The 14,837-nt window shown below is 40.6% G+C and overlaps 1 protein-coding gene across 1 annotated transcript in view; it reads left to right on the top strand.

Moving 5' to 3' along the window:
• Positions 1–14,837, top strand: part of LOC142656348 (carboxypeptidase O-like) — a 54,632-nt gene that overhangs the window by 17,448 nt on the left and 22,347 nt on the right. Inside the window, exon 5 of the mRNA XM_075831254.1 lies at positions 12,460–12,561. Coding sequence (XP_075687369.1) covers positions 12,460–12,561 — 102 coding nt within the window. The remainder of the gene's footprint in view (positions 1–12,459; positions 12,562–14,837) is intronic.

Raw genomic sequence — 14,837 nt, forward strand, 5'->3', positions numbered from 1 at the left:
ATGGTCGTTGTTCTAACCGACCGTGTGAAGGGCCTGTAAAAAAATAGGACATGTCCTATTTTTGTGCGTTTTCATGGATCCCTCAATAGACTCAAGTATATGAGAGATCTGTGAAAAAGGGTTCCGCACGGCTGCTAATCGGCCACGTAAAACAGACGTTCTTCACGTCTGATTTCACACACGTTGGTCTGAATATCGCCTTAGGCCTTATTCACATGAACGTGTCAGTTTTGCGAGTGCAAAAAACGCTGTGTTTTGCACGTGCAAAAGTTCTTAGTGGCATGTGTATATGGTGCGTGGCTGCATGATTTTCGCGCAGCCGGCATCATTATGACACTCTGTTTTGATGTTACGAAACAGTAAAGAATGAGGGGCTTTTATGTTTCCCTTCACTTCTTTAACAACTGTAGCGCGAATAACGCGCGTCACCCTGAAGTGCTTCCGTGTGCAGTGCGCGATTTGCACGCACCCATTGCCTTCAATGGGTGCGTGCTGCGCGAAACACGGGCAAGTACAGGACATGTCGTGAGTTTTACACAGCGGACACACGCTGCGTGAAAATCACTAACAGTCTGAATGTCCCCATAGCCTAACATAGGTCCGTGCGACGTGCGTGATTTTCACGCGCGTATCACGGACATAATACACGTTTGTGTGAATAAGGCCTTATATTGTAATTTGTAGTGAATTTTCAGTGCGCAATCTGCACCAAAAACAGGAGACAAGTAAGTAGCCTTATTCAGACATCCATATTCGGTCTTTGATATACGGACCGTGTATCGGCCATATTTCCCGGACTGACCACAGTTCAGGGCGCCGGGTTTCTGTCATCACAGTTATCTATTATCATAGGAGTCCCTCCCTTCCCGTGGGAATACTGTCCCCGGTCCCGTACTGAAAGCATCATTACAGTATGGGACAGTATTCCCACGGAGAGGCAGGGACTCCCAGCAACATTGATAACTATGATGCTAGGAGTCCGACTCCATGAATTGTGGTCAGCCTGGGAAATACGGCCGATACACGCTCCGTATGTCACGGACCGAACGCGGCCATCTGAATAAGGCCTTAGTCTAGTTACACAGTGCGGTCAAATCCCATTTCTATGACACAATTATTGCAAAATCGCGGCAAAAACGTAATTTGACCGCACTGTGAGAATTTAGCCTAACAGCACTTTTCATGTTTTGTATCTTTTTTTTATGCAATTTTCGTAATTGTGGCACAAATCACGTGGTTTTGCCGCGATGTTTATATAATCACGGCAAAACTGCGTCATTTTTGCCGTGATTGCAAAAATCACGGCAAAAAAAAACGCTAGGAAAATTAAAAAATACCAAAAAACATTTTAACATACTTTATGCATTCTACAAATGTGGTCAGGTGGAATGGGAAGCAGGATGGAGAGGGGAGAAAAACTCACCAGCCTGCAGGTCCGGTCGGCAGTGTAGAGGAGCTGGGGGGCAGGATCTCCACACGGAGCTTCTGCACATGCTGCATCTTCCCCGTCCAGTACATGAAGCTACAACATGTATGCAGGGGGTGCCGCGAGCATTGCTAGGGGGGTGCCGCGAACGTTGCTAGGGCGGGGCACGAGCGTTGTGAGGGGGGGCCTGTGAGCGTTGCGAGGGGGGCCAGCGAGCATTGCGGGGGGGGCGACAGTCCGAGGGGGGGCGACGACAGCCCGGCAGGCCCCTTTTCTTCATCCATGTGGCCGGACCCCTGTCGGGAGTACTAGTAGCACTGCCCTGATGGCGGCCCTGCGAGATGCCTCTGAATAAAAAAAAAATCTTATCAAATTGATTGTCAAATATGAAGAAGTGAGACTTCATGAAATCAAAACAGAAATTAAACACACAGAAGTGTCCCTTGAAAAATATGCACATTTCTCAGATTTTTAAATGTTGCAAAGCAAAGTCAAAAATAACATCACTAAATTGGAAACAGTCATCATGGACATTCTCAAAAGGAGAAAACCAAATAAATCTGCTAGAAATAAAGACCGTTCACAAGACCTTCAAGTCAGTTTTTCTTCAACTGAAGCTGATACGTCTGATTCCAACACAGATGAATCATTGAATCAGATAAAGAGGCCAGCACTCCAAAAAAAATCTATACCACCAACATATAGTACTATGATCACGCGTTCAAAAAACAAATATGAAGGGGAGGGAGGAGGCAGAGGAACAAAAAGATATCAAACGAGGAAAAGACCAACATAGCAAGACACCCTCACAACAAAAGTGTCATTATTCTATTGCCCACAATCTTAAACAAAAATTAAATCAATGTTCTTTCAAAGGGACTTAATTTTGTACCCACAGCAAAATTCAATCTTTTTCAAACTATATTGGATGTAAATTAATTTTCTTGTCTGTTGACAGCAAATAAACATTTTTTTGAAGGTGAACGAGTATTGAACTCCCAAGATGAAATTCCATGTAATATGGACACTGAAGATTGTTCAACTTCTTCAACACCTAGCCCCATGAAATCTGTTGCCATGGTTCAGACAAAAGCGCTTTTTCTGATAATGAATTTACTCATCTAAATTTTTTAGAACAAAAATAATTATTACATCTGATTGATTTGTATAAAGAAAGCAATGTACCTGTATACGATGATACTCACACAATTGGTTATAAGATGTCCAATCCAAAGTTTTATCCCACCCAATCAAGGGTTGGTATTTTGGATGATTTCCAATTTTGCGTAGAGAGAGATTTAAAATCCCTATATGACAAAACCCACCCGGTCAAAAAACACTAAATTTAATTCAAGTAGTCAGAGATAGAATCTTACAAAAGAAGAATTTTTTGCTAATGACAGTTTAAAAATAATAAGAACATTGTTATATGTAAAGCTGACAAGGGGGGAGCAGTAGTAATATTGGATTCTGGTATTTATAAAAATCAAGTAACAGATCTATAATCCAGTACTAAAGCATATCGTACTTTATCGTCTGATCCAACTGCCATATCCCTTCATAAATTACTCAAAGAGGCTGTAGCTTTAGGAGTTCTAGATGACAAAAAACTTAAATATCTTTTACCAGAGTTCCCAGTCATGCCCATTGTTCATGGATTTCCCAAGGTTCCTAAAGAAATTTTTCTCAGCCCATTACGCTCAATTATATCAGGTATGGGATCCCTCAATGAAAACTTAAGTGCATGAATAGACAATTTGTTACAACCTTTGGTTCAGTGATGTCCGGGTTATTGGAAAGATAGTAAATGACGTGGGACTGTATTCCTGCATTCCCCACGACCTGGCATGTCATGCCACAGAATCCCACTTACAGAAATATAGCACATACACCCTAGAATCGCAGGAGTTTACCTTAATGTCAATTGAATATATTTTAAATCATCATTTTTTCAGCTTTGATAACACTTTTTTTACACACAAATTGAAGGAGCACCAATGGGCCCAAAATTTTCCCCCTCACTGGCCAATTTATACATGTCCTGATGGGATGAAAAATTAATTTATTCTGAAATTAACCCATTTGGTGGTGCTATCATATGGTATGGATGCCTCATTGATGACCTGCTTTTGGTATGGGACGGAGACACAATGTCAATACCACTATTTGTTAGCTACATTAATGACAATACTTTGAATTTAAAATTCACCTTTCATACATCTAAAGTTCAAATTGCCTTCTTAGACCTCCTTCTAAGCAGTGACACTATTAAAAAGGTGTTTCCACCTCTCTATATCACAAACCTTTGGCAGGTAACACCATTTTACATGCATCTAGCTGTCACCCCAGTCACACCGTTAAAGAGATACTGCGGGGAGAATTAATTAGAACTAGAAGAGCATGATTAGACGATTCATCATTTTATACACAAAGTAATGATTTAGAGCAAATACTGTCACTTAGAGGCTATAAAATGTGGATGTGGAATAAAGGTTGGAATTTTGTTATATAAAAATATATTCCCATATTAAACCAGGATACCATTCTTTCTGAAATTTTAAATTCAGGTTGTAAATATGTGGCCAAATAAGGCAAAAGCCTAGGTGACATTTTATCACCTAGCCTATACATAGCCAGTTCCACCAATAAAATGTGGTTATCCCAAAAGGGTTTCTTTAAATGTGGTGGCAACAGATGTAATGTCTGCATATACAGTACCAAAACCAAAGAATGTATTTTACCAAGCAATAAAACACATACAATTAATTATTTCATCAATTGTGATACACACCATGTTGTGTATATAATCACATGTGTCTCATGCAATCTCAATTATATAGGTTGCTCAACCAGAAAACTTAAAACGCGTTTAGCAGAACACATCTCAGATATACTTAAAAATTCTCCAAAAAATCTGGAGCCGCCAAACATTTTATTGATAAACACCACAGCTCCTTAGAACCTTTCAAATTCTTTGGTATTGAACTGGTTAAAAAGATCCTAGAGGGGGTGATTGGAAGAGACATTTTTCCAATAGGGAAGCCTTTTAGATTCTCCAGATGGACACCCGTTATCCTAAGGGGTTAAATTGGAGAGGAGATCTCCTTTATCTTTATTAATCATACTCTATATATAGGCTCTTCCTTAAACAACTTTTGTTATTATTTCCCTATTCTATGAACAAAAAATAGTAACAATTAACAATACATAAATATTTACTAAGGTTTTTTTTCCCAAATAAACATCAATTTCGAGGCCTATACATTTGTTCCATTTGGGTTTTTACAAGGGGGTTCTAGTTCCCAATTAATATTCACATTTATCATGCACAACGCCTACAGTTTTAATTTTCCTATTTCTTGCATATGACATTTGTATATTGTAAAGTTACAGTTTATTGCGACATTATGACTTCATTTCTTCTCCTGTTCTTTTGGGTTTTAAGCAATAATTTTTTTTTGTTGTATTAGGCCACCCATTTTGCTTATTTTTCGTTAGATATAATTTTTCTTGAACGAATAATATTTATAGTGCATATCTAATGTTGTATTTTATAGCAATATTTAGATAAATTTAGTTGTGTATTCCTACCTTTTCCCGATTCAGTGTTAGGCTGGATTCACACGAGCTCATTACGTCTGTAATGGACGGACGTATTTCGGCCGCAAGTCCCGGACCGAACACACTGCAGGGAGCCGGGCTCCTATCATCATACTAATGTACGATGCTAGGAGTCCCTGCCTCGCTGCCGGACAACTGTCCCGTACTGAAAACATGATTACAGTACGGGACAGTTGTCCGGCAGCGAGGCAGGGACTCCTAGCATCGTACATAAGTGTGATGCTAGGAGCCCGGCCCCCTGCAGTGTATAAATACGAAATACGTAATGAGCTCGTGTGAATCCAGCCTTATAGACAATGATTTCTTCTGTATTTTCTTGACATCTTTCATACATATTTTATATTTGCATTTTTCTCCAAATAGCAATGTATAATAAGTTGTAATTTGATACTCAATGCTCAAGACTAAACTCTATACACTACGGTTTCAGTGTATAATTTATCAGTTTATGAAACCGGTGATAGTACTGCCTCTATTTATTTATTTGAATGTGTCAGGATTGGCTATAGTTGATTTTAAAACACGTGTAAAACCTGTTACGTTATGCTATGAGTAAGTAACACACCCTACCTGTGTCCTCTTGGACTTTTAACCTATGTTAAAATAAAGCTAGTTTTATATTCCCCAATCTGGATGTGCTGAGGATTTTCTTCATATTTTTTTCTCGTTTAAAAAATTATGCCAATCTAAAGTAGACATATAGGAAATGTTAGTTAGCAACCATTTTGTGTGGTATTACTATCTGTCTTACAAACAGATACATTTAAATTTATAAGAATGCAAATTTTTGCAATTTTTCGCTACATTCTGGTGTTTTTCACAATTAAATACTGAATGTATCGACCAAATTTTACACCTATCATAAAGTCCAATGTGTCACGAGAAAACATTCTCAGAATCGCTCGAATAGGTAAAAGCATTTCAAAATATTTTACCACATAAAGTCACACGTCAGATTTGAAAAATGTGGCTCTGTCAGGAAGGTCAAAACTAGTCGCAGTGGGAAGGGGTTAAAATTGTTGAATAAAATGAATGAAAAACACCTAATAACACGAGAAATGCAGTCCAGGTAGAATTTGCTGCTTTTTATAATATAATCAAGGTCCCTCTTGGTAGTGCAATCTAAACAAAGCATGATGAACATGCTTGTGAAAGGTCCTATTGGATTGAAAAGTTGCAATAATTGGATGTGCTGCCACGTCTCTCTTTGTTTGGATTTCATCAAAGGACTTTGGATCAGGTTCTGTTGAGGCTTGCACTCATATTATCTTGCATCTGGTGCTGTGATACCCCATTGTTTGACATATCCTCTTGCTAGTGATAGGGTGTGTGAACCCAGCCTAATAGTTAGTTAGCGTAACCTTAGACCAAGCAGGCACAAAATGATAATTTTGCCACATCTTGCATGACCTGTTAGACACTTTTCTCTTCGTTATAACACTATTGATTTGGCTTATTGCGGCAGATTTACTACTGTCTTTAGAAAGTGTAAAAATGTTGGCAAAATGTTGATGTTTGCACCTCACTAGACATGTTTTAAAAGTGGCCTGAAAAGGGTGCATGGTTTAGCGGGGGTGGGGCATGGCTTGTCATAGGGAGGTATAGCTTATTTTGTGACTACCTGGTGTTATTTTTTGCTGTTTACCTGTAAGACAGCATTAGTAAATGTGGAACATTTTGCACCAAAATATTGTGCCACTTTTTTGGTGCTTCATGGTGTATTTTAAACCACGCCCCTTTCCAGCAAACTACGCCCTTTTCCGCTAAACCACGGCCCGTTTGTGGTACATTTTTTAAATCCTTCTCTACGCAGCCAATTTTTATATTTTCATTTCTTTCTTTTTTTTTCTTTTTACATCGGCATTGCTGTATGAGGGCTTGTTTTTGTGGGACTAGTTATAGTTTTAAAATAATCTTTGTTGGGTGAAATGGGCAAAAAAACAGCAATTCCACCATTGTTTTTCGGGTTTTGTTTTTACGTCATACATCGTGCAGTAGAAAACGCCATGTTAACTTTATTCTACGGGTTGATATGATTACAGTAATACCACTTTTATATTTTTCTTATGTTTAACTACATTTGCAAAGAAAAAACAAATTATTAAAAAGAATTTGTTTTGTGTCACCACTGTCTTCGAGCCATAACTTTTTTATATTTTCGTCAATTGAGCTGTGTGAGGGCTTATATTTTGTGGGTTGAGCTCTAGGTTTAGGGTATGGATGTAGCCATCCTTATCTTGACTGTGATAACTTGCTGCAGCGTGATATCACACAACAAAAGCCATTGAAAAGTCATTGAAAAACTCAAGTTAAAGGATCTTGCCACTGTGTATTTAAAGGGAACCTGTCACCAGCATTTCACCTATTGAACTTTACTTATCCCTCACTGGCCGCTGCTATCAAAAGTTCATTGCCGTTATCCCCTCTTCAAAACTCTTCCTCCAACTGTAAATAACGGTCTGCAAACATTTTGCGCTTTTTATCGTAATAATCCGGTGTCCCTTTGTGCGCATACACCAGAAGTGGACATCAATGCAAAACCACAGGATTTAGTGTGATGGGGGAAGGCGAGGATCTGTCAATCAAAAGTAAAGAGGCGGCGTAAACTCGGAAAGACTTGGGGAGTGAAGATTTTACTCTTTTCAAACAAAGATCTGACTCTTTTATGCTCATTAGCATATGCTGTTGGATCACTAAAAAACTGAATACTAAAGCTACAGAGCCGACTAAAAAGACAATTATAGGTTATATGGAAATTATTTTTCACCCACTACCACCAGGTATTGCTGATTTAATAGGTGAAATGCTGGTGACAGGTTCCCTTTAATGTGTTAAAAGTCAAGATAAAGACGGCTGCATCTGTACATGCGACTTTTTGATCACTTTCTATTCCATTTTTTGTTTGAGCTAAGGTGACCAAAAGCCACCTATTCTGGCGTTTTTTGAATCTTTTTTTTACAGCGTTCACCGTGTGGGTTAGGGTATGTTCACACAGAGTGTTTTCGGCCGTTTTTCGAGCCGTAAACGCCCGAAAATCGGCCGAAAAACGGCATTCTGTTCCAATGGGCCATTGTTTTTACGCGCCCGTTTTAAAAACGTAAAAAAACGGCCGTGAAAAAGAAGTGCAGGACACTTCTTGGGACGTTTTTGGAGATGTTTTCCATAGGCTCTATTGAAAAAAGCTCCGAAAGTGGCCGTAAAAAAACGCAGCAAAAAATGCAGCGAAAATCGCGAGTGGCTTAAAAAACGTCTGAAAATCAGGAGCTGTTTTCCCTTGAAAATAGCTCCGTATTTTCGGACATTTTTACTCTAGTGTGTGAATATACCATTACATAACATTATATTGTAAAAAAAAAAAGAATGGGAACAGGTTTTTTTGTTTTTTTTTACATTTGATATTTTTTCTATTTTTGCACATTAACCCGTTAGTGACCACCAAAACGCCTTTTCATGGCGCTCACTAATAGGATTTAGGCTAGACTACTACCTTTTCATAGCGGCCTAATCTATGTCCTGCACAGGTGTCCAAGGCAGGCCGAAGCGAGTGCTTGGCTGCCTGATGACAGCGATGCTCCTGGTCTAACAATCCGATTGAAGTTTACTTTGATCGCGACCGTTTAACATGCCACCGTCAATAGCAACCGCGACATCTGAGTGGTTTACAGAGTTAGGAGGCTACCTTAATTACCCATCGACAGCCTGCAAATGCGATTGCGGGCCGCCGATGGGTTGCCATGGCAGCCAGAGGCCTAACAAGGATTACACTGGCTATATGCCTTTTAGGCCGTACCAGAGACATGGCCTAAAAGATGGCCCGTGAGATTTACACTGGCAAGCAATATAGCTTTGGTATACGAGTATATATAATATCGCATAGTAAAGTCCTCTGGTAGGGATTAATAGAAGCACAAAGTTGGCAGACCTGGGAGACTCCTTGAGGCCTATAGGATGCCATGACAACTATTGGCACCCTGCGATCGCGTCACGGTTGGCCATTGGGCTATCGGAGGGGCCCACAAAGTTGATCTATATATATCAGAAATACTATTAGATTAGCATACATTGTTTGAAAAGTTAGTGTCCATTTAAAAAAATGGTTGGAAAATTTGCTGCAAATCAGCACTGTATGAACAAGGCCTTATGGTGCGGTCACGAGCGGCAGATTTTGTTGCAAAAAGTTCTGGGACTGACAATCAGTTCTGTTCATCTGAATGTGGTTGTTTCTGCAGCAGGTATATGGATTTCTTCTACTTCCATTCAGATAAATGTAACTGATTTTCAGTCGCAGAAATTTCGGCAACAAAATTTGCCACATGTGACTGAACCCTAAGGCCAGCCGCCCACACACACAGTTTTTAAGCAGTTTGTGGCTAATTCTTTTAAGCCAAAGACAGAAGTTTGATCCAAAAGGAAGAAAAAACGGAGCCAAAAACTGCCACAAAAACTGCAGTAAAACTATATTTCCGACCTTTATTTTGTGCAGACATCCTGCAGAATATTACAGTAGCAGCAAGGTAAATGAGATTTGAACAATGCACATGCGGCGGAAAGAAATATGCAGAAAAGAAGTGTGGAAATTGATTTACGGTGCGGACTCTCAATCTGCAGCATGTCATTTTTCTCGCGAAAACGCTGCGTAATGTCCACACAGAAAAAACTGTTGTCAATTCTGCAGTGTTTACGCTACGTGTGAACTTAGCTTAAGGAGTCTGGGCGTTTCATAAAAGAGCCACTTTGTATTTGATAATCGCAACCATGTCAGACCTGATATAAAGAATACATATCACCAGTAGCGTAGCTGGTGGGTAGCAGGGGGGCGGTAGCTCCGGGCCCACTGAGATAGTAGGGCCCATCGACATGGTGGGGCCTGCCACTCTGCTGCCCCCACCATGACCGGTGCAGCAATTCTGTATTATTATTCAAGCTAGTAGACGTGCCGCACGCCAGGCACGTCTGCTAGAGCACACCTCTAATGCTGCCCGTCAGGAGCAGAAGAAGCCTGCGTGTGAGGAGAGGGTGAGTAAGCACCCCTCCCTGTGGGATGAAGTGGTATAATTAAGGTTTATATACAGGGATAATGGCTGGTATATACAGGGCTGATGGGGGTTAATACAAGGATAATGGCTGAACAATCCATCATGCCTGGATATAACCCCCATCATCCCTGTATAAAACCCCCATCATCCCTGTATATAACAACCATCATCCCTGTATATACCACCCAACTTTATCCATCAGGGAGGTGTGCTTACCAGCCAGGCTGGTATATGCAGGGATTATCGTGTTTATATACAGGAACGATGGCTGGTATATACAGGGATGATGGTTGTTATATACAGGGATGATGGGTGTTTTATACAGTGATGATGGGGATTATATACAGGGATGATGGGTGGGCCAGGCATCATCCATGTATATAACCCTCATGATCCCCGTATATTACCCTCATCATCTGTGTATATAACAGCAATCATCAGTGTATAGACCAGCCATCATTCCTGTATATAACCCCCATCATCCCTGTATATAACCTCCATCATGCCAGTATATAACCCCCATCATCCATGTATATAACCCCCATCATCCCTGTATATACCAGCCATCATCCCTGTATTTATCAGCCATTATTCCTGTATATAACCACCATCATCCTTGTATATAACCCCCATCATCCCTGTAAATAACCTCCATCATCCCTGTATATAACGCCCATCGTTCCTGTATATATCCACTATCATCCCTGTATATACCAAACATCATTCCTGTATATAACCCCCATCTGGTATATACAGGGATGATGGGGGTTATATACAGTGATGATGGCTGGTACATACAGGAATACTGGCTGGTATATACAGGAATAATGGGGTTATGTACAGAGATGATGGCTGGTGTATATAGGGATGATGGGGGTTATATATGGGGATGATAGGGGTTATATACAGTAATGATGGCTGGACCAGGCATCATCCATGTATATAACCCCTTCATCCTTGTATACAACTCCCATCATTCCTATGTATACCAGCCATCATCACTGTATATAACCTCCATCATCCTTGTATATAACCTCCAACATCCCTGTATATACCAACAATCATCACAGTATATAACCTCCATCTTCCCTGTATATAACCTCCATCATCCCTGTATATAACCTCCATCATCCCTGAATATTAAATCTCCATCATCTCTGTATATACCAGCCATCATTCCTTTATATACCAGCTATCATCCCTGTATATAACCCTCATTATCCCTGTAAATAACTGCCAGCATCCCTGTATATAGCCACCATCAGACTTGTATATACCAGCCATCATCCCCGTATATAACCTCCATCATCCCTGTATATAAACTTCATTATCCCTGTATATACCAACCATCATCCCTGTATATAACCTCCATCATCTCTGTGTATACCAGCCATCATCTCTATATATACCAGCCATCATCCCTGCATATAATCTCCGTCATCCCTGTATATACCAGCCAGACTGGTATATACAGGGAAGATAGGGGTTATATACAGGGATGATGGCTGGTATATACAGTAACAGGGATGATGGTTGGTATTTACAGGGATGATGGCTGGTATAAACAGGGATGAAGGGGGTTATATACAGGGATGATGGGGTTATATACAGGGATGATGGCTGGTATATAAAGGGATGATGGCTTGTATATACAGTAACAGATGATTGTTGGTATATGAAGGGATTATGGGGGTTATATACTGTATCAGTGTATTTTGTGCAAATTGCTCATTCGTTTTTATTAAAAAAAATATTTTAACTTTTTGAGATACAGCTGCTTTCTATCATGTATACAGAGCGGCTGTATCTAGCACAGAGACCTGAGTCCGTCAAGGCTGGCGGGACAGACAGGTTCAATGGCAGTGGGTCCTGCGTGTCTCTGACACCCAGAATCTACTGTACCTGTTATCGATCACATCTAAGTTATGAATTTAGGCTTCGTTCACATCTGCGTCGGGGCTCTGTAGTCGACTACGCTATTGATTCCGCCGAAAAAACTGATTTCCTTTCGATTTCAGTTCATGGGATCCCTTATTGATAGGTCTGATGGAACCCATGACCAGAACCCGGACGCAGATGTGAACGAAGCCTTGGATGTGATCGCTTACATCTCGATCCTGCATGTTACATGCGTTGAGGGGGCCCACCGGGTTGGGGCCCACTAAGATATGTTTCGCCACGCTTGTGCTAAAACCCTAGCTACGCCTCTGCATATCACGTGTGGGTATTTTGCTATGATATTTTTCATAGACAATCATGGATAAATATGAGAAGAAAACTGGTTTTTCGTACCTTTCGCTCGGGTTTCCAATAAGAAGATATATTCAACTTTAGAGCAATGATTTTAATTGTTATCTGGTTGTTTGTGATTTGCAGATCTATGAATGGATGGATCAAATAAAAGAAACACATAAAGAACTAGTCACATTACATTATCTGGGGTCAACCTATGAAACAAGACCCATTTACTATTTTAAAGTAAGTTGTCGACAAGAATGTTTACAGTGTTATGTTTACAGTGTTACTTTTATCGTGTTAGGCCTCATTCACACGACTGTAAGGGTTTTTACTGTCCGCAAATACAGGTCCAACGGCTATGGATACACATCTGTAGCCATCCACAATGGACTTCTATAGGCAAGTCTGTGCTAAAATTGCGGACAAGAATAGGACATGTTCTATATTTTGTGGATCACGGACACACATCCTTATATACTAGTATATGGAAAGGTGTCCGTGGCCAATAGCAATGAATGGGTCCGCAATTTCATCTGTAATTACGGATTTATAATTACGGATGAAAACTACGGTCATGTGCATGAGGCCCTATGCTGATAAATTATGTTTTGGGCTATTAAAGAGGCTCTGTCACCAGATTTTGCAACCCCTATCTGCTATTGCAGCAGATAGGCGCTGCAATGTAGATTACAGTAACGTTTTTATTTTTAAAAAACGAGCTTTTTTGGCCAAGTTATGACCATTTTTGTAGTTATGCAAATGAGGCTTGCAAAAGTCCAAGTGGGTGTGTTTAAAAGTAAAAGTCCAAGTGGGCGTGTATTATGTGCGTACATCGGGGCGTTTTTAATACTTTTACTAGCTGGGCGCTCTGAAGAGAAGTATCATCCACTTCTCTTCAGAACGCCCAGCTTCTGGCAGTGCAGATCTGTGACGTCACTCACAGGTCCTGCATCGTGTCGGACACATCGGCACCAGAGGCTACAGTTGATTCTGCAGCAGCATCAGCGTTTGCAGGTAAGATCTTGGACTTTTACTTTTAAACACACCCACTTGGACTTTTGCAAGCCTCATTTGCATAACTACAAAAATGGTCATAACTTGGCCAAAAATGCTCGTTTTTTAAAAATAAAAACGTTACTGTAATCTACATTGCAGCGCCTATCTGCTGCAATAGCAGATAGGGGTTGCAAAATCTGGTGACAGAGCCTCTTTAAAGTAAGGGCCTTTTCACATCTGCGTTGGAGGCTCCATTAGGGGCCTCAGTCGCCTCCATTGCAGTACCGGTAGAGATTGCCAGAAACAATAGTGCTGCATGCTGCGGTATTGTTTCTGGTAAATCCACAGACACCCAAATGGAAAGCCGAGGGAACCCATTAAAGTCAATGGGTTCCGTTGGCCAAAATTGATGTCAGTGGTGCAACGGAAACGTTGCTTTCGGTATTCCCTTGTTCTGCTCATCTGACGGAGCAGAACAACAGAAAGGACCGACGGAAATGTGAACAGAGCCTAAATCAAATAGTATAAAACCTAAGCTGTAGTTCTGCGATCTAATAAACCATCTGCTTCTATTCTCCTTTTCTAATTTTAACACACATACAGTGAAGGAAATAAGTATTTGATCCCTTGCTGATTTTGTAAGTTTGCCCACTGTCAAAGACATGAACAGTCTAGAATTTTTAGGCTAGGTTAATTTTACCAGTGAGAGATAGATTATATTAAAAAAAAATACAGAAAATCACGTAGTCAAAATTATATATATTTATTTGCATTGTGCACAGAGAAATAAGTATTTGATCCCCTACCAACCATTAAGAGTTCAGCCTCCTCCAGACCAGTTACACGCTCCAAATCAACTTGGTGCCTGCATTAAAGACAGCTGTCTTACATGGTCACCTGTATAAAAGACTCCTGTCCACAGACTCAATTAATCAGTCTGACTCTAACCTCTACAACATGGGCAAGACCAAAGAGCTTTCTAAGGATGTCAGGGACAAGATCATAGACCTGCACAAGGCTGGAATGGGCTACAAAACCATAAGTAAGACGCTGGGTGAGAAGGAGACAACTGTTGGTGCAATAGTAAGAAAATGGAAGACATACAAAATGACTGTCAATCGACATCGATCTGGGGCTCCATGCAAAATCTCACCTCGTGGGGTATCCTTGATCCTGAGGAAGGTGAGAGCTCAGTCGAAAACTACACAGGGAAACTTGTTAATGATCTCAAGGCAGCTGGGACCACAGTCACCAAGAAAACCATTGGTAACACATTAAGGTGTAATGGATTAAAATCCTGCAGTGCCCGCAAGGTCCCCCTGCTCAAGAAGGCACATGTACAGGCCCGTCTGAAGTTTGCAAATGAACATCTGGATGATTCTGAGAGTGATTGGGAGAAGGTGCTGTGGTCAGATGAGACTAAAATTGAGCTCTTTGGAATTAACTCAACTCGCCGTGTTTGGAGGAAGAGAAATGCTGCCTATGACCCAAAGAACACCGTCCCCACTGTCAAGCATGGA

This window comes from Rhinoderma darwinii, chromosome 6 (assembly GCF_050947455.1).
Source record: "Rhinoderma darwinii isolate aRhiDar2 chromosome 6, aRhiDar2.hap1, whole genome shotgun sequence".
NCBI classification, from domain to species: Eukaryota; Metazoa; Chordata; class Amphibia; order Anura; family Rhinodermatidae; genus Rhinoderma; species Rhinoderma darwinii.